We start from the raw sequence: 20,806 nt of genomic DNA on the forward strand, positions 1-20,806 counted from the left end.
CCCTTCTTCAGAAAATCATTTTCTGAAGAAGGGTCTAGGCCCGAAACGTCAGCCTTCCTGCTCCTCTGATGCTGCTTGGCCTGCTGTGTTCATCCAGCTCTACACCTTGTTATCTTATATACCTGTCCAAATGTCTTTTAAATGTTGTAGATGTGCTTGCCTCTACCACTTGGGTAACACCGTGGTTCAGTGCTCAGCACTGCTCCCTCACAACACCAGGGACCTGGGTTCAATTTCACCCTTGGGTGGCTGTGTGGAGTTTGCACATTCTCCCCGTGTTTGTGTGGGTTTCCTCCAGATGCTCAGATTTCCTCCCACAGAACAAAGATGTGCAGTTACTTGGATTGGTCTTGTTAAAATTTCCCATAGTGTCCAGGCTAGGTGGATTAGCCATGGGAAATGCAGAGTTACAAGGATACTGTAGGTGGTGTGGGTCAAGATGGGATGCTCTTCGGATGGTCAGTGTGGATTTGCTTCCACACTGCAGGGATTGTGTGATTCTATGACTTCCTCTGGCAACTCATTCCACGTACACAGCACCCCGTATGAAAAAGTTACCCCTCAGGTCCTTTTAAATCTTTCCCCTCTCGCTTTAAAGCTTTGCCCTCTAGTTTTGGACTCACCTATCCTGGAGAAAAAGACCTTAGCTATTCACCTTATCTATGCCCCTCATGATTTTATAAACCTCTTTCAGATCATCCCTCAGCCCCCTACACTCCAGGGAAAAAAGTCCCAACCCATCCAACCTCTCCTTATAATTCAAACTTTCCAGACTCACTAACATCCTTCTAAATCCTTTTTTGCACCCTTTCCAGTTTAATAATAAGTTTCAATAGCAGGGTGACCAGACCAGAGCTGTACGCTGTACTCCAAACGTGGTCTTACCAATGTCTTGTACAACTATCACATGAGCTCCCAACTCCTGTATTCAATGTTCTGGCGAATGAAGGCAAGTGCACCAAACACCTTCATAAGATTTACTCTCAGCCTAACTTTAAAGAAGACAACGCCAAAAATGAAACACTTGCACTCATTTATTTTACTGTTATGTTAATGATAATATTTCCTACATCTGATCTGCATGAAGAACTTGGTGAACAAAAACGTGATGTTACCTTGCCACTGTACGTGTGTCTTCGCCTGTAACAAAACCACAAAACAGTAACAATCAGTATAGCAGGAATGTAAATTGCACAGCTCAGAAACATGGGGGCAATGATAACCATCTGCTACAGGGGAACACCTACATACTATCACCACGTATGAATGGCTCAGCATTATATTTAATAACTAAAATATGTCTTGCAAGTCAAATGATGGTCATGATAAGAGTACCTTGGATCTACTGTTAAAAAGAAATTACACAATTCTAAAAGAGATAGTAGGAACTGCTGATGCTGGAAAATCTGAGATAACAAGGTGTAAAGCTGGATGAACACAGCAGGCCAAGCAGCAGCAGAGGAGCAGGAAAGCTGACGTTTCCGTTCAAGACCCTTCTTCAGAAATGGGGGAGGGGAAGGGGATTCTGAAATAAATAGGGAGAGAGGGGGAGGCGGATGGAAGATGGATAAGGGAGAAGATAGGTGGAGAGGAGATAGACAGGTCAAAGAGGCGGGGTTGGAGCCAGTAAAGGTGAATGTAGGGGGTGCAGTTAGGGAGGGGATAGGTCGGTCCAGGGAGGACGGACAGGTCAAGGAGGCGGGATGAGGTTAGTGGGTAGGAGATGGGGGTGGGGCTTGAGCTGGGAGGAATGGTTAGGGAGGCGGGGACGAGCTGGGCTGGTTTTGGGATGCGGTCAGGGGAGGGGAGATTTTGAAGCTTGTTAAGTCTACATTGATACCCTTGGGCTGCAGGGTTCCCAAGCGAAATATAAGATGCTATTTCTGCAGCTTTCAGGTGGCATCATTTGTGGCAATGCAGGAGGCCCAGGATGGACATGTCGTCCAAGGAGTGGGAGGGGGAGTTGAAATGGTTCGTGACTGGAAGGTGGTGCTGTTTGTTGCGAACCGAGCATAGGTGTTCCGCAAAGTGGTCCCCAAGCCTCCGCTTGGTTTCCCCGATGTAGAGGAGGCCACAACGGGAACAGTGGATACAGTATACCACATTAGCAGATGCGCAGGTGAACATCTGTTTGATGTGGAAGGTCTTCTTAGGGCCTGGGATGGGGGTGAGGGAGGAGGTATGGGGGCAGGTGTAGCACTTGCTGCAGTTGCAGGGAAAAGTGCCGGGGGTGGTGGGGCTCGTGGGGAGTATGGAGCGGACAAGGGAGTCACGGAGAGAGTGGTCCCTCCGGAAAGCAGATAAGGGTGGGGAGGAAAAAATGTCTTTGGTAGTGGGGTCAGATTGCAGAAGTGTCGGAGGATGATGCATTGGATTTGGAGGTTGGTGGGGTGGTACGTGAGGACGAGGGAGATTCTGTTTTGGTTGTTATTGTGGGTACGGGGTGTGAGGGATGAGTTGTGGGAAATGCAAGAGACCCAGTCAAGGGCATTTTCGACCACTGTGGAGGGGAAGTTGCAGTCCTTGAAAAATGAGGACATCTGGGATGTCCGGGAGTGGAATGCCTCATCTCGGGAGCAGATGTGGCGGAGGCGAAGGAATTGGGAATAGGGGATGGCCTTTTTGAGGGAAGAGGGGTGAGAGGAGGCGCAGGAACAGCATCTCATATTTCACTTGGGAACCCTGCAGCCCAAGGGTATCAATGTGGACTTAACAAGCTTCAAAATCTCCCCTCCCCCGACCGCATCTCAAAACCAGCCCAGCTCGTCCCTGCCTCCCTAACCATTCCTCCCAGCTCAAGCCCCACCCCCATCTCCTACCCACTAACCTCATCCCGCCTCCTTGACCTGTCCGTCCTCCCTGGACCGACCTATCCCCTCCCTAACTCCCCCCCTACATTCACCTTTACTGGCTCCAACCCCGCCTCTTTGACCTGTCTATCTCCTCTCCACTTATCTTCTCCTTTATCCATCTTCTATCCGCCTCCCCCTCTCTCCCTATTTATTTCAGAATCCCCTTCCCCTCCTCCATTTCTGAAGAAGGGTCTCAACCCGAAATGTCAGCTTTCCTGCTCCTCTGATGCTGCTTGGCCTGCTGTGTTCACCCAGCTCTACACCTTGTTATCACAGAATTCTAAAATGCAGGTTTCAAAGTTACAATATTTTATGGAGACTTTCTGTTTGTAAATGAATTTCTCCTTATTTTATGTAACTGATGTCAATCATCATTTTTCCCACCAGCCCAGGCATAGACACAGTAGTTCTATAATCAGACAGTCAATGTGAACAGTAGGTATACAAACAGGAGGCTTGAAGAACACAGCAAGCCAGGTTGGAGGAAAGGAGAAGTTAACGTTTCAGGTATTACCCTTCTTCAGGACTGGACGTGGGGTAGGGGGAGATGCACATAAAGAGGGGAGTAAGGCAGGTAGCGGAATGGGCGTGATATTTGGACACCAGTAGTAGGTATGACCTGGTTAGTCGATGGGAGCAATGAATTTGGTTGGTAACTGGAAGGGAGGGTTGCAGCTATTCAGAATGCAAATTTGAGGAACACCACCTTATCTTCCGCCTAGGCATCCTGCAGAACGATGGACTCAACGTTGAGTTCTCCAGTTTCAAATAACGTTGCCACCCATCCCCCACCTCCTCCCTTCCATTCCACCTACTGACCCTCCCTTCCAGCTACCAACTGGATTCATCCCTCCCATCAACCAACCAGATCGTATCTACCACCAGCGTCCACTTATCATCCCAATTCCACTACCCGCCTCCCCTTATTTGGCTGTTAGAGCACCAGGGGAATCTGTATTGGTATTTTTAACAAGGTTACAACAACTGGCAGAGGATTGTGATTTTGGGTTAACCCTGAATGAGATGCTGAGAGACCGTTTGTTAAGTGGGATTAATGACATAACCATGTAGAAGCGCCGACCAGCTGAAACCTAACTGGACTTCAAACAAGCACTACAACTGGTGCTGTCATTAGAAAATGCAGCAAGTGGAGCTTGGCAGCTACAGGGCATCCTGATGGAAGTGGACACCTCACCTGTCTGAATGAGCTTGGAGAACACTTGATTGTAGGAAATCACAGAGCCTCGCGCAGGGCATATCTTGATCAGAGGGACCCCACAGCAAAGCCGAGCCTCAGTCAAGTGGCTAAAAAGTTCTTCAGGATCTGGGCCAGCAAGCCATTGTAGTTGCTGCCGGTATGTGGACTCGAGACAGAAAGAAGTTCTACAAGGCCTGACTTGAGTAAGAAAACCTGTAGGCCAGTACCGAAAAGAGTGCAACCCCCCAAGAAAGACACCCTTCTTGTGGGTTGGAATAATTAAATTGCTTAACAACATCCAATTGGAACCAATTAAAATTAATGAGTGGTTAAATGATCACCTACTTCCCATGGAGGTTGACACTAGCTATATCTGTGGTTGCAGAATCTGTCTTTAACAAGATTTGCTCAGGACTCCATTCCTGAAGTTGGCACAAGGCCTCAGCCAGACTGAGAACATACACTGGGGAACCGTTGCCGATTGGGGGTACAACTTCGGTTCCAGTATGCTATGAGAAGCAGTTGGTGCAATTACCACTGACGGTAGTGAAAGTCTTGGGCCCAAGTCTGTTGGGGTGGAATTGGTTGCGATTCACCTAGATTGGCTCAACATTTTTCAATTAGAAAATGGCTGCCTCAGTGAAGTCCTAATTAAATACCCAGGAGTATTTCAGGAAGGGCTTGGGCCTAATAAAGGGATCAAACTCAGTTTACATATTGACCAGGAAGCAATTCTGAGATCTTACAAGGCCTTACAGGCAAAAGTTCAGACAGAAATCAGGAGGCTAGAGAGCGAAGGAATCATCAAACCAGAGCAGTTTGCAGAATGGGCAGCATCAGACATACCGATTGTGAAGCTGACAGCTCAGTTCGCCTTTATGGGGATTTTAAGCCAGCAGTAAACCACCTCTCGTAGTTGGATAAATACCCAATCCCTCACATAGAGGACTTGTACGCAAAGTTAGCAGGGGAAGTCCTTTAAGAAACTGGACACGAACCACACCTACCTGCAATCGAGACTGGATGAAGAATCCCAAAAGTAAGCTACAATTAATGCCCATAAGGGTTAATATCAATATACAAGACTGCCATCTGGGATATCGTCAGCCTCTGCCCTTTTCCAGTGGACCATGGAGAACATTTTACAAAATCTATCCCAGGTTGCAATTTATCTGGATGAAATAATAACAGGGAAGACAAGGAGCACTTGGGAGAACTTGGACATAGTGCTTAAACATTTCTCCCAGGCAGGCGGGTGCCTTAAAAAGGAAAATGCATGTTCCAGGCACCCCAGGTGACCTACGTGGGTTACAGTCAACAAAACTGGGTTACACCCATTGGAGGATAGTGAGGGCAATCAAAGAAGTCCTGGCTCCCACATCTGTACCAGAGCTTAGGTCTTCCTCAGGTTAGTGAATTATTACACAAAATTCATACACAACCCGGCCTCCATCTTTGCACCCTTACACCTGTTATTGGAAAAGGATCAGCCTTGGAAATGGTTGCGTAGCCAAGAAGTGGCCTTTACAGAAGTAAAAAAGCATCTATTGTCATCAAAGACGTTGGCGCACTACTATCCAACGCGAGCAGTAGCACTGACATGAAATGCTTCTCCATACATATCAGGGTAATGTTGGCTCTTCAGTGGCCCAATAGAAAGCAACGCCCAATAACACACGCCTTCTGGACTTTGGCTGATGATGAACACAAATATGCCGAGATAAAGAAGGTGTGGCAGTCATCTTTGATGTGAGGAAGTTCCACCATCATCTTTACAGATAGGAATTTGTCATTTTAACAGATCACAAATCCCTGCTAGGGCTACTAAAGGAAGACAAGGGGATGCAGCCCATAGCTTCTGGTAGAACTCAGCATTGGGTCTTTTTCTCCGCACGTACAAGTTGAACACCATCCAGGAAGTCAAGCGGCTAATGTGGATGCTTTGAGCTGCCTCCCACTGGCAGGTACTCCACCAGTCGTGTTTCCACTGGAAGAGTCCATTTTGATTTTGAACTTCCTGGACCCTGGGTCACTGCTGACAATATCCATCTGTGGACACAAAGATCCTGTCCTACTGAAGCTAAGAGCTGGAGGTAATTGAAGGGAAACAGAAGGGCCATCGCGACCAGGATTGAAATCTTTCTGGACCCAGTGAGACCAGATCACTGTAGAGGATGAAATATTACTACGGGGAGCAAGAGTGGTTGTCCCAAGTAAAAGTGGCTACCAGATACTGGCTGAACTTCACCACGGTCATTTAAGGGGTTTCCAAGATAAAGAAACTGGCAAGAAGCTATGTCTGGCTGGGGTTGGATGATGACATATGGTTGGGGCAATGCCCAGAGTGCCAAAAAGAACAAACACTGTCACCAGCAGTGCCCCCACGTTCATGAGAATGGTCAGAAAAACCCTGGACTTGGCTGCATGTCAACTAAGCCAGTCCTTTCATAGGCTCAATGTTCCTGGCCATTGTGGATGCCCATTCAAAGTGGTTGGACATTCATAACGTTTGTTCAGCAAATCGGACGATGGAAAAACTGCAAGCATTGTTCACAACACACTGACGCCTGGAAGTATTGGTCAAGGACAACAGGACATTTACCAGCAGGCAATTCGAATATTTCCTAAAGTCAAATGGTATTCAGCTTGTTCGGACAGCTCCATACAATCCATCGTCCAATGGTCTACCAGAAAGAGCAGATCAAACGTTGAAGACAGGCTTAAAGATGCAGCCTACAGCATCAGTTGATAACAAACTATCCTAGTTTCTGCTCAATTTACCGGACCATCCCACATGCAATAATAGGAATAGATCCAGCAGAGTTGCTGATGGGGAGAAGACTCTGCACCAGGTTAAACCTGATTCCCAGACCTGGGGGTGGGGGGTGAAATGCCAGCAGGATTGCCAATATCAGCCACATGCTGCCTCTAAGCGAGAGACAATTTTAATTCAGGGGTCGAATTTTGCCGGAACCATGGAAATGGCCCTGTATGGGTACAAGGTGAGGTTAACGCGAGGTCAGGTCCCATTACTTACAAAGTTTGGGTAGGTGATACAGTCCTGAACGTACACGTGCATCACTGAAAGCTGTTAACTTGCAAACTGGGCAGGAGCAAAACATACCTGGCCCCACAGAACAGCCGGAAGGCCTGTCAGAAACTGTATGTTCTCATGCTCCATCTGTTGTCAAGGAAACCCAAGTCCGAGACGGAGGCAGCCTCAATACCATTACTGCCAGAAGCAGAGGAGGAAACTCTCCCGAGAGGATCCAGAAGCAACAGACAAGCTATGGTCCAGAACACGCTGCCCGTGTCAGAGTCCAAATCAGAGGAACTGGACTTGGGGCGAAAGACCAGGCCTACATCCCCAGATTTGGTGGGAGAGGGATGTAGTGATTGGAACCAGGTTGACCTTGTTGACTGAGGTTGTTGATTGAGATTGTTAACTTGGGTCAATCAGGAAAAGCCCTGACTCTCCAATATAACCAAGAGATTAAAATCCCCTCAGTTCAGGCAACTACTCCAAGCTGGCCACAGTACACTGCCAGACTGGTGCGTACAAGTAAATAAAGGATGACTTGGTGATGGGATACTGGCCTCTCTGCAGTTATTTCAATTTGTTACAAAATTTTTTGTTTCAGAAGTCAGTTTGTCAGAAAAAATGGAATCCTGTACATTTTAAGAGGGAATTAACATGCACATTATTTGAATAAGCAAAACGAATCATGTTCTTTGAATTTTGCAGTTTTAAATAGCACAAGAACAACTTCTAATGTTCTACAGCAAAAGTTCCTCAAGTTTTAAATCTCAACTGAGGAAATGACAGTAAGTAAAGAATAAATTCTTTCCCAAAGGGAGGTGAGCAGTCCATATGGCACTACCACACCACATTTAACAGCAGGTAACAGCAGCATAGGCAGGTAAGGGAAAAGATTGCCGGTTTGCCCTCGTTGTTGGTTCTTAGCTGAGTGACACACAGGTAGAAATCTCTCCCTAAGCCATTTTATATAAATTAAGTTCATGACCTCATAAAATAAGTCGTTAAACAGTTAGAAATAAATGAACTCATCAAATTAGCATTTATTCCTTGAAGACAGGGAAGAAGTGTAAAATTAACTGAAGATATACATATTCTGGTTTTGTTGAAAAAGGCATAACAATAGGAAATTAAGACACACACAGATCCACCTCCCTGCCCCATCAACTCTATTCCCACTAAACTGCTCACCACACAACTTGCCCTTCTGATCCCTATGTAAATTGATATTAATAATTCTTTTTCTTTGGGTGTTGTCCTCTCAGTAAAGCTAAGATAGATACAAACACAGAAATTATTGGTTTGGGTTGATTTTCTCTATGAAATATTTACTTTTGCATTGTTTAATTCAAATTTCATTTCTACTTGTATCCAAATGTTGCAAATACCTTCAAAAAGCATTAAAATGAGGGGGGAGAAAACACCAGACATATATTTCATCCCTGTAAGTTAAGGACATCATGCCACCCATGAAAATGCATTTCAATAATACAGTGCAACAAATGGGGTTTTTGATAAAGAATTCCAGCTACAAAACTAAATTTGCCAATGACGTACATTTTAAGTCACAGTACAAAGGTAAGCAATTGTAACAATTTCTATACATGTTTATCCTATTTTAATACTAATTCAACTCATTTGCAAAGTAAAGTGTTAACTCATGGGCATTGACATAGCTTTCTATGTCATGGCAACACGTGATGATTGATTGATTGACATGATAAGATTCTGGTGAAGGAGCATAAAATACAAAAAGCAATGCTTGAGAAACTCAGATCAGGTGGTATCTACCAAGCGGAGTCATATCAGATTCAAAATGATAAGTTTGCTTCTCTCCCCACAGATTCTGAGTTTTTGCAAGGACTGAGAATAAAATTGTTGTAGATTTTTTAAAAAGTGATGGATCCAGGGTGTGTAAACAGAGGTGAAATTCATCTGGCCACAAGTAGCTAGTTGTTTTGTAGCATTGTGATCAGTTACGGACACCAAACGTTAGCCTGATAACTCTCCGATCAGATCTGGGGAAGCCGAACAGCTCTTGGGGAGTGAATGATATAGTGAGAAGCCTTCAAACTCTGGACGTAAAAATACATGAAACCTTAAGAAAGCCAGTTACTTTTTTCCCCACAAGTCGCTGTAAGCTGTTGCTTTAACCAGTAAGTCAGAGACGTTATAAATTGTGAATCAGTGACTGTTCCTCCCATGAAGATAACCTCGGGGAGCTGGAGGACTTGGAAAACAATAAGAAGCCCTTCATCATATCCTGAGGATTGATCCTGTTGATCTGTTTCCTCAGTATTTTTTCATCTCTATCAATAACAATTGTTTTTGTCTGTGTGTGGGTAAGGTGCTTACATCAGTAGTTATATGTTGACAGTTCATAGATGTTTACCTGTAGTTAGAATGTATTTATTTACAACATATAGAAGTTTTGTTTGGTACAGAAACCTGGCCTGTTTTCTGTAAACCCAAGTCTATCAGAAAGAAATTGAAGATTTTGTATAGGTGGATACAAATTTTTAACTTTTATGACAACTCTCAGAACAACAGGGCGTGATTTCCACATGGTACATTAGCGAGGCGTTACATTTCCAGCCCTACAACAATGGCACAAGCCTCAAACTCTCCATTCATTTTACTCTAAGCTCTTGTACATTCCGCCTTGATACTAGGGGAGATCAATCTAAGCAAAGAATTGAAGCTGTGTCTTTGTCTTGACCCATGCTCTGCAATTGCCTCCTAAAGCCCTTTACCTCAACGCCACCTTCTTCCCCCTTTTTAAGATCCTCCTTAAAATCAATTAGTTGAGTAAACTTTCAGTTATCTTTATGTCCGACTTTGATATGTCCATGGACGGAAACAGAATTATTGATTCAGGCCAGGATGACTTTTTGCCTTATCTGTTGCGAATTTCTAGCATTTTTGTTTTATATTAAAATTTTATCAGTCACAGCCTTCAAAATGCCAATTTAAGAAGTAATAATCTTTTGATTACACACCATTTGTTGAAAATTGCACTTTTGATTTCATTCCTAAACAACCTAGCTATAATTTTAAGATTTTTGTCCTGGGTTTCATTAGGAGAGGAAATGTTTTTTCTATATATAACCTATTACATTCCTTTAGCAGTTTAAGAACTTCAGTTATATCACCTCTTAACCCTCTAAGGAAATGCAAATTAAGTATATGCAACCTGCCCAATTTAAGCTTAGTGAAAATCCAATTTAAGGTTTTATTTCCCAAAATGTAGCTCATTCCTAGAATACATTCCTGCAGCATCTTGCCTAACTCGTCAGTCTTCGTGGGCTGAAAGTCAAACCAATCTGGGAGATGGTCATAGTCATCGGGCCATACAGCAGAGTCCATGTTGACCAGACATTCCATTCTGACCTAGGCCCAAGTGCCAGCATTTGGCCCATATCCCTCTAATCCCTTCCTATTCACATACCCATCAAGATGCCTTTTAAAATGTTGTAATTGTAATAGCCTCCACCACTTTCTCTGGCAGCTCATTTCTGTCGCAGTCAATCTTATTATACACCTATGCCTTGCAACAGAGGCCATTAGACAATAAATAAGGGGAAGAACACTGGTTGATCTTCATTTCCTTAACCCATTGGTACCTTCACTAATTGCACCTACTCAAGATTGAAATCAGCTAATGCATACATCATAAAACCATAGAATGATACAGCACAGAAAGAAATCACGTGGCCCGTTGTGCCCATGTTGGCTTGTTGAATGAACTATTCAGTTAGCCACTTTCCCCTGTCCTTTCTCCCAGAGGCCTGAACATTTAATCGCCCTGTAATCAGTTATCTAATTACTTTTTGAAAACTACTACTCAATCCATTCAAGCATGGAATTCCTGACCACAACAACTTGCTTTGCAAAAAGATTTCTTTTATCCCTTCTGGTTCATTTGTCAAAACCTATGACTACGAGCTCTGATTATCAATCCTTCTGCCACTGCAAACAGTTTCTCCTTATTTATTCTACCAAAAATGCTTCAAGACTTAAGACATTTCTGTCAAACCTCTCATTAATCTTTTTTTGCTCCAAGAAGAACATGTCCCCTATTTCTCCACTTAACTGAAAACCAGTATCAATAGTATATTGTGGCAAATGTTCAATGAACACCTTGAAGGCACCTTACAGAAAAGCGTGGTCCTCAAATTTGGACCAATATTCTAGTTGAAGCCTAATCAGCATTTTATAAAAGTTTTGAATAACTTGCTTACTTTTGCATTCTGTATCTCTATTAATTAAGCAAAGAGTTAAGTATGCTTTTTTTAAACGAGACTTCTCAACTTATCCTGCCAACTGCAATGTGCACACATATTCACTTTCAGGTCTCTGTATTCCTGCATTTTCTTTAAAGTTATGCCATTTAAGTCTATATTGCCTCTCCTCATTCTTCGCAGTTTAGTATACTAAATTTCACTTCTGCTACCCCTCACTGGGGTAGTGTGTTCAAAATCAAGCCCTGCTATTTGTGGAGTCCATCACAAAAGTTAAAGATTTTAAAAAGTGTGCAGAATTCCCCAATTTATCTGTCTTTTAGACCTAGGTTGATATAGCACAGACCAGATTTTTGTACTTAACAAGAATGATTAGTTATTACAAGTAAACAGATTCTAACATACAGATAAACAATTACAAACAGTTGACATACAACTCTACAAGTTAAAGTTAACCCCTTCTAAACTCCCTCCAGTAAAACTGGGAAGACTGTACAATGGTCTCTATTCACAGGTTCCAACAAGATGGTTTTTTTGGCTTGCCAGGTCATACTGCTGTTTGTTTCTCCTTCTCCAGATATTTCACTTACTTATATAAGGCACAGGTGGCTGGTCTACAATCAAAAATACAGAAAAGAAAAAAAGATGTAGTGTTTGCACCAGTCATATAGTTGCCCATTCATTAGTCTGTTAACGCTTTCCTATCTGTTGGAGATTTAATTTGGTAACTCTAATTTATCTAATACAGTGCCACAATGGACACTGCTTTTACCCACTGAGTCATTGCCCAGAGACAGAACAAGTACCTTTCAAGTTATTAGGGAATTTTTTTATTGTTCACATTTGGTACATTCCCAGGCAAGAGTTAAACACTCTGATGGCTTCTATTGCTATTTTCAAAACAAAAAAATCAGAAGATGATAAAAAGAAATTGTTCAACTTTTCAGAAAATCCAAAGGTCAGTTTTAATAACAGTACTGTGGTGTGCCACTTCTAACAGACAAGTTAAATGAACATATACAATGTTTGAAACTTATTCATTTGAAAAGAATTCAGTCCCTCTTAAGGGGAGAGCATTTTTCAACCTGAGTTAAATACACTGTTTGAATTTTAAGACTTTGAGCTTTGCATCTATGATTTCTCATGAAGAGAAGTTAAAAATAGTTCGAAGAGAAAGTCATCCCTGGCCACCTGGTAGAGCAGCACATTGGCAGGGTCCCAAGAACAGGTCTCTGTTAGCGAATCCTGCACAGGATTCCTGCATAGGAAAGATTGGCATTGCCTCATTTATAAATCAAAATCAAGCCTATTCAGTAAGCAATAAAATATTCCAAATATAAAGTCATGGTATTAGTTATTTTACTCACTGAAATGTTCAAAAGTTGCTGCAGCATTGATTAATTTCATTGCAATAAAAATGGAACAATTTCAGTCTCATTAATTAAAAATACAAGTTACATTATTTTTCTTTTGCTTTATACAGTCTATCAATTAGATATTTAATTGTTCCTACAAATATTAAACTGTAGTGAAATATTAGTTGTAAAGATTATGTTCAGTGAAGAAAGTCTGTGCAAATGAGCTGTCAATTTTCCAAACAAAATGCATGAAATTATGTACTGTCCACTGTACAAATGTGTACTCAAAACTGTTTATCTGCAGCATCGTATAATGATCCATTTATCTTTCAAAAGGTACACAGATTAACCTTCCCAGTGCTTTCCCTGGAATAATGAACATTTTCCACGTGATCCAATCTTAATCTAAAATCGGGCATAAGCCTTAAACTCTCTTCTGTCCTTTCTTCTCAAAATGCTCAAAAAAAAGCTACATTTTTCCTTAGGCATTGGTTACTTTATCTCCTTTGAACTTAAGCAAAATAAACAACCCAAGCCCAGTCTGAAGCTGTAAGCATCATCATTCTTCTGAATCAGAAAATGACACCTAATAAGGAAAGTAAAATTTCAAAATAAAAAAAACCACAACTTGAAAATTTAAACAAGAGTACACACACTTCATATTGAGCTCTCCTTTGCAATTTTTAATACAAGAGCCTTAAAATCTATGGTGAAGAGACAATCTTGTTCTTAAAATAGAAAAGATTACTTGTTTGAAACGCAGCAAGACATTATTTTGTTCCAGGGCAAACTGAAAGTGCATGGTAAATAACTACACATACATTGGGCAACATCCACGCTAAGCAGTGTGAGCAATATACACAACATTATGAACACATTTACAATATTGCTACACATAGGCATGGAAAATAATCTCCAATGTTGTAAAAGGTTTTAAGCGGGTGGGGGCTAACATCAAAAAGTACAAGCCTTCAATATTGTCCTGTCGTTATGACGCGTCCAACAAATGATATTCAAGAACCTAATGGAGGCTTTATTCAATGCTTCTCTCTCACTTCACCTAACGAAGGAGATACGCTCCAAAAGCTCGTGATTTCAAATAAGCTTGTCTGACTATAACCATGTGCCTTCTGACTTTGTCCACCTTAGTCCAACACCAGCACCTCCACACAATGATTTTTGAATAGAATTTTTTTAAAAATCCTGCACCACTGAGGTGGGCAAAAGCAAAACAACTGTGTTTCTGTGACAACATTGAGAACATGAAGCACCTGCATATTTTATCCTAGTCCATGTAGGATTATTTCTTTTGACTGATGGAGTTTTCAGCAACATTTGGCACAAGTCACCTTTCAATCCAATCCAACAATCCAACACTTTGATAATTAGAAAGGTTATTTGGTGGGGGTCGAAGATAGCTCAAGTTACAGGTAGGGATTAAACCAAGTTCAGGTTCGTGATCCTTGATGAGGGATGATGTGGTAGTCTTGAAGAAAGAAATCTGACACTAATTTTTATTCAAAACTAGCCTAGACACACGGCGCTTGTCTGAAACAAAAATGTACTGGATAAAATCTCCAATCAGAAAATGGTATTGGGGTTGGAGGGGTGTGGGTGTTTGCCATAGGCGTTGTCAGGAGAGATACATGTAATGTACTGTCTAAATAGGTTTTGCAATAGAATTTCTGAAAGAGGAAAATGTTGAAATGCAATTTCAATTGTGCATTTCAAAAGGCAATGTTTGCAGATCAGTTATTAGTCATTTAAAAAATTTACCAAAACATAATTGATAAAGGGACATTTTTTTCTAAAAGCTACAAATACCTTTATTAATTTCTAGAATACTTCAAATAGAATTTTTCCTGGGCCCCAAATACATTACAGAATTACTGTATCATATTACTAAATTAATTTATCAAATCACAAACTTTCTAGCAACTGTTAATTTAAATGTATGTTCTCAAGGTGTCGACTGTCTTGGTTTCATAGAATGGATTTCAAAAGTAACAAAGATAACATTAATTTTAATAACATTTCTCATTTCATAATTTGATGAAGCAGTCAGCGGACTGACATTAGGTCATGGAACAAAGAGGAAAACATAAAGTGGAGAGAAAGCAGTGTGTGCAACTCCAGCAAATTTCAAAAATGAAGCAGTAAACACCATTGATTTAAATGTATAACATTGCAAGCAAATGTCTCTCTGAGATAAATACTGCTAATTGCAACCATGTGGTTGAGATCTCAGTAACAATTACTGATGTAACTGAATGGAACCGAAAACTTGTTTGACAAAATTATACACTTTAATACACGTTTACAGCCCAAGTTATAGACATCTTTATACTAGGTGATTTATGCAGCTGAGACACCAAAGTGGGGATGGTGGGGGGGTGTGGGGGGTTATGGAGTTGAATAATGTCATGGATTTGAAAATGGACTATTTTAGTATGGCATATAGTCAGAAGCTCCTCTTGCAGTCAAACATTGCAAAACAGTCTGGTTCAGCATCAAACAGTTGCCAGGGACAGGGATGGTTAGGTAATGAAGTAGTGAGCAGACATTGTTTTAAAACTCCAATTACATCAGATACATTGCTTCTCACCTCTTTGCAAGGATATTTGGATACCATGTTGAAAAGAAAACAATGATTCAACCCTAAATTCAAAGCCATCAAATAGCACAATATCTCAGTTTCCAGCTCATATTCAATGTTTTAAAAATATACAGAGTCATAGAGTCGGTCAACACAGAAACAGACCCTTCGATCCAACCAGTCCATGCCGAACATAGTTCCAAACTAAACCAGTCCCACCAGCCTGCTCCTAGCCCATATACCTCCAAACCCTTTCCTATTCATATACTTATTCAAATGTCTTTTAAATGTTATAATTATACCTGCATCCACGACTTCGTCAGGAAGTTCAGTCCACACGCAAACCACCCTCTGCATAAAAAAATGTGCCTCATGTTTTTTTTAAATCTCTTTCCTCCCACCTTAAAGATGTGCCTGCCTAGTCTTGAAATTCCCTATCCTAAGGAAAAGATAATTACCATTAACTATGTATACCTCTCATTATTTTATAAACTTCCATCATATTAAAATTTCTTCCCAATTATCTCTCACTTTTTCAGTTACAGAAGGTAAGTTGAGGTTAACGCTGAAATTCCTGAAAATGTCAAGAGAACAGTTACATACATCATCAGCTATTAACTGGGCTATACAATTGCAAGTACTGATTCAAATAACAGGCCCTGATGAGGCTAACAGCAAAAATTTCAATTTCCGTTCAAGCTACACAATAAAAATTGGATTACTCAAAATTGAATGGTCAGGATCTACCAAATGGGAGAATGAACAGATCCTCCATAATGCACCTGCTGCAATATTTTCCTGGAACTAGCCATGGTGAAATATACGGTCCCAATAGATTTATGAACAACTGTTCCCACAACGGCCTGTAGAAATGTAAACCCACAAATCCTTCCATCGATCCAAGCGCAACAACTCCCTTAAACTGAGTACGGAGTACACGAAAGGTGGGGAGGGGGGCGTCTGATAAAGGTATATGAATATAAATATTTGTATTGGGTTGTGTGTCACTTTCAGCTGCATTGAAATTCCTGAAACTGTGAAATATACAGGGGAAATGTATTTCCAATCGAAATTGAAAGCATGTGAAAAATGATCTAATACACAACTATTACTGACAAAATTCTTCATGTGATTCATATTTTGCAGTGATTCTGTCTTACAGAATAGACAAATACAGGATGAATAAATGAGAGGAAAACAGCAATCACTACCACAGCTGTTGGAGTGTATTCATCTTGAAGAAAATTTGAAAAACAGAGCTGATAAAATCCAATGGCAATATTCAGTGGGCTCAAATTAAATCAAACACGGTTGTATATAAGCCAATAGCAATAGCTAAGATAGATGGGAAGGCAAAAGGAAAAACAGCCTGAGATCTACATTCAACAACAACATCATCATATTTAAATAGCAGCTTTAATGAAATAAAACAAATTGAAGCGTTTCCCAAGAGACTTACGATACAAAGTCTGACACTGAGCCACACCAGGCAATATTAGGCGATGATGGTCAAAAGCTTGGTCAAAGAGGTAGGGTTTAAGGAACATCTGAAAGGAGGAAAGCGAGCAAGATGGGTGGAGAGGTCTGTGGAGAGAATTCCAGAATTCAGGTAACGAAAGACACAGCCACCAGTGGAGGGACAATTAAAATTAGGGATGTTTAACAGGCTAGAATTAGTTAAGCACAGAGGGTTGTAGGTCTGGAGAGAGTTATTGAAGAGTGCTTGGAGAGATCTGGAAACAAGAATGAGAATTTTTAAAATCACAACATTCCAAGATCCAGAGTCTATGTAGGTCAGTGAACACGTAGGAAGTGGGTGACCCAAGATATTCTAAGAATTAGAATCATACAATCCCTACAGTGTGGAAGCAGGTCATTTGGCAAATCAAGTCCACACCAACCCTCCGAAAAGCATGTCACCCAGACCCAACCCCTACCCTATCTCTGTAATCCATCTAGCCTGCACATCCTTCGACACTATGGGCAATTTAGCACGGCCAATCCACCCAAGCTGCACATCTTTGGACTGTGGGAGGAAACCAGAGCATCCAGCGGAAACCCACATTGACAGGAGGAGAATGTGCAAACTCCATATACTCGCCTGAGGGTGGAATTGAACCCAGGTCCCTTGTGCTGTGAGGCAGCAAAGCTAACTATTGAGCCACTGTGCAGCTCCTAATTAGGCCACAGGCAACAGAGACTTGGGTTATTTTAAGATTTCACAGGGTTGAATGTGGAAGCCTCATCCAGCAATACATTGGACCAGTAAGCATACAACTAAGTTATGAACGGAGTTTTTAGCAGCTCATGAGCTGAACCAGAGGGAAAGTTACGGGGGAGGGGTTGGGTGGAAATAGATGGTCTTAATGATGGTGCAGTTAAACAGTCAGTAGCTCATCTCACAGTCAAATATGACTCCAAGATTGCAAACAGCTTGATTCAGCCTCAGGTCGTTGCCATGGAGAGAAATATGATGTTAGTGGTAGGGAACAGAATTTGTGGGAGAAATTGAAGAAAGTGGCTTCATTCTTCCCAACACCAAAATTGGAGGAAATTTCTGCTCATTAGCAATGGATGTCAGACAGGTAACTTGATAATTTATGTGACAATGGAGAAGTCAAGAGAGATGAAAGTGTGACAGACTTGGACACCATCAACGTACAGAGTTGAATTAATGCAGTGTTTTAAGATGATGTTACCAAGAGGCAGTATGTAACTAAGAAATAGGAGATGCCCAAGAATAGAACATTGGGGGACACCAGATGCAACAATGAGAAAAGCAGCCATCACATCTGACTATAATTATATAGATAAGAACCAGGCCAATGCAGTCCTGTCCATCTTTACGACAGTAGAGGGGCAATGGATACGGGTGGTGTTGTCAACTGTAATGAAGGCTGCGCAAGAGGACAAGGAAAGATAGATTATTTTTGTCAAAGTCACATAGGACATTGATGAGAGCTGGAGACATTGGAAGAATTAAAATATGCAGCTCCAGGAAAGAAGGACACATATTATACACAGGTATAATATATTTGAGAACTTTGGAGATAGAGTCAAGGGCTGTTTTTCTGAGTGGGGCACATTACAAGAAGACAAAAACTCTTTAACTTTATCAACTGAGATGGAAACCAGGAAGAAAGCCATGAAGCTGCTCAGAGGGTCTGCATGCATACCAATTGGCCTGTGGACAAATTGACTTCAGTTCTGGAGGTCACTTCTGTGCACTGATCTCCAAGGTCTACGCGACAGGAAAATTAAAGTGAATGTAATTGGGGGATATGGAATTGGAACTTTAGAGAATTTAGGTACGGCGACCTAGTGAAATGGAGGAAATTGACAGAAGCAGCTTATCAGATTATCATTATCTGAATTACAACAAAGTCTGTGCGTACTACTACACTTGGAAGTCAGGATAGACAAAACAGGGAGAGGAATTTAAGATAACTGTTTGTGATAGAGAAAAGAAGCTGGTATTACCATGACGTTCCATAATGATCCAGGAAAAGTAGGAGCTTAAAAAAGATGACAGCAAGATTCTAAAGTGCTTTAAGTTGTCCAGCCAGATCTGATTTTGAATGGTTAAACCAATGTTTGTCAAATCCATTCAAACTTCCATCCACTGGACTTGCTGGAGAGATTTACTGGTGAGTGACATTACTGAGGACTATGGTTTCAAGGGGACAGGTGAGGGTGTAATAACTGCAGAAATATCGTGGTGAATGGAAGGCCCGATCCTAAATAGTTGGCACTTCAGTGAAGAAAAGAAAAAGAATTCTCAAATCTTGCAAGTTGTACATTGTGAAGTTGACTTGCTCACCGAGCTGACTTGTACTTGTTCAGACGTTTCATCATTAGTGCAGCATCCAATGAAGTGGCGCTATTCCACTCCGCTTGGAATTTTTACTGTTTGGTCTGTTATGGTGAGTAGTGTCATTTCCTGTTTTGATCTGTATGGGTGTGTGTATGGGGCCCAATTCTAAATTGATTGCATTACCGAGCGGAGAACCATGCTTTTAGGAATTTCCATGCGTGTCTATGTTTGGCTTGGGCTACATCACGGACCAAACAGTATAAATTCGAAGCATCAGAGGCTCCACTGATGATGTCACCTAGCATGATGATGAAACATCTGAACAAGAACAAGCCAGCTCGGCAAGCAAGTCAACAACCTCACCCACAACCCGATCTACAGATTTTTGCCAAAACTTTCAGTTGTACATTGTAATTGAATACGGACCTTTTGAAACATTCAAAGTACTCAAGAGGTTTACAGGACTTGTGTTTGAAAATTTCATATTTCAGCTCACCTGGCACCTTTCTGAGCTCTAATCATATCATCTGGTTCTGCACCAGTAACTTCTCTGCAACTGCTCACCAGATTCCAGTTAGAATATTACATATGAATCAGGTTTCTCTCTTCAAACTTTTTTCCACATAAGAATAAGGTGAGCTCTCTACACTTCTTCATTGATCAATGATGTGAAATCGAACATCATTCTGGCTGCCCGCTGAAGTCTATGCATGCTGACCAGAAGTAGGTTTCATATTTTTACATATGCTGCATAAAGTATGTATCTCATTCCCTTTCATGTATTCTACAGAACTATCCATAAATTCCTTTTCAGCTTTGTCAGTTTGGCATTTCAACCCCATCGCTATTTTTCACTCTATAATCTTTGAGTCATTTTCCTTTTGCCTTTTTTGTTTTGCATTCTCAGGTGATATCATTCTTATCTTTGTGGTTCCTTCCAAGTATCATCTCGGATAATTCGGTAAATGTATCCATAACTGGGTATACTAATGCAGTCGCTCTCTATTCAAAGTTCATTATGGGAACTAGCAAAACTGAATTCAATAAATCTGGTCAGCATAAGGCAAAGAACCACACAAAGCTATCAGATCATTGGCTGTGAAGTACTTTGGACCATCCTGAGCAACTTGTTTGAAATTGTCTTTACTGGATATGACCAATCTGCTGCATACTTTTAAGACTGATAATCAGTCCCATATGCACACACCTTAAAGAGAAATTGCTTGTGTGTTAGTGTTATCTTCAGTTTAGGACCTGGATTGCTGTGTGGCCTTGCATCCACACAGATGGAACAGTTGCCTTGAGATTGTGAAAAGTAGTTTGTAATCGCAAGTTTTTCTTTGTTCTACTTTGAGACTTGAATATACTTCGGTGCAATGCTGAGGAAGTATGCCATCTTCAGGATGGGACATTACAGTTCTGGCATCTTGGTACACAGTTACACCAGTTAGCTTTCATATTTGGGCTTGTAATAACAATGATAACACTTCCAAACTAATAAGTTTAGCTGTAGAACATTACTGGAAGCCCTGGGGATGTGGAAGGTGATATGTAAAGGCTAGTTCTTTTGTCATCTTTTGGCTCTGTCAAAACCTACTTTTAAAGAAAAATATGAAATCATCTTGTTCTCTTCTTACTCCCTCTTAGTTATTGCAACGATCAAAGAGACCATCAAAGGGGATTACCAAGCAACAGATATGAGGATGAAAG

At 41.3% G+C, this 20,806-nt stretch overlaps 1 protein-coding gene across 4 annotated transcripts in view; it reads right to left on the reverse strand.

Annotated features, from left to right (window-relative positions):
- cep112 (centrosomal protein 112) overlaps window positions 1-20,806 on the reverse strand; it is a 220,338-nt gene that overhangs the window by 147,849 nt on the left and 51,683 nt on the right. For all 4 annotated transcript variants that reach the window (XM_048610810.1, XM_048610811.1, XM_048610808.1 and 1 more), the window contains one exon: window positions 1,116-1,140. In XM_048610810.1, the coding sequence (XP_048466767.1) occupies window positions 1,116-1,140 (25 nt within the window). The remainder of the gene's footprint in view (window positions 1-1,115; window positions 1,141-20,806) is intronic.

Source organism: Rhincodon typus, chromosome 23, assembly GCF_021869965.1.
Source record: "Rhincodon typus isolate 14 chromosome 23, sRhiTyp1.1, whole genome shotgun sequence".
In the NCBI taxonomy this organism is placed as follows: Eukaryota; Metazoa; Chordata; class Chondrichthyes; order Orectolobiformes; family Rhincodontidae; genus Rhincodon; species Rhincodon typus.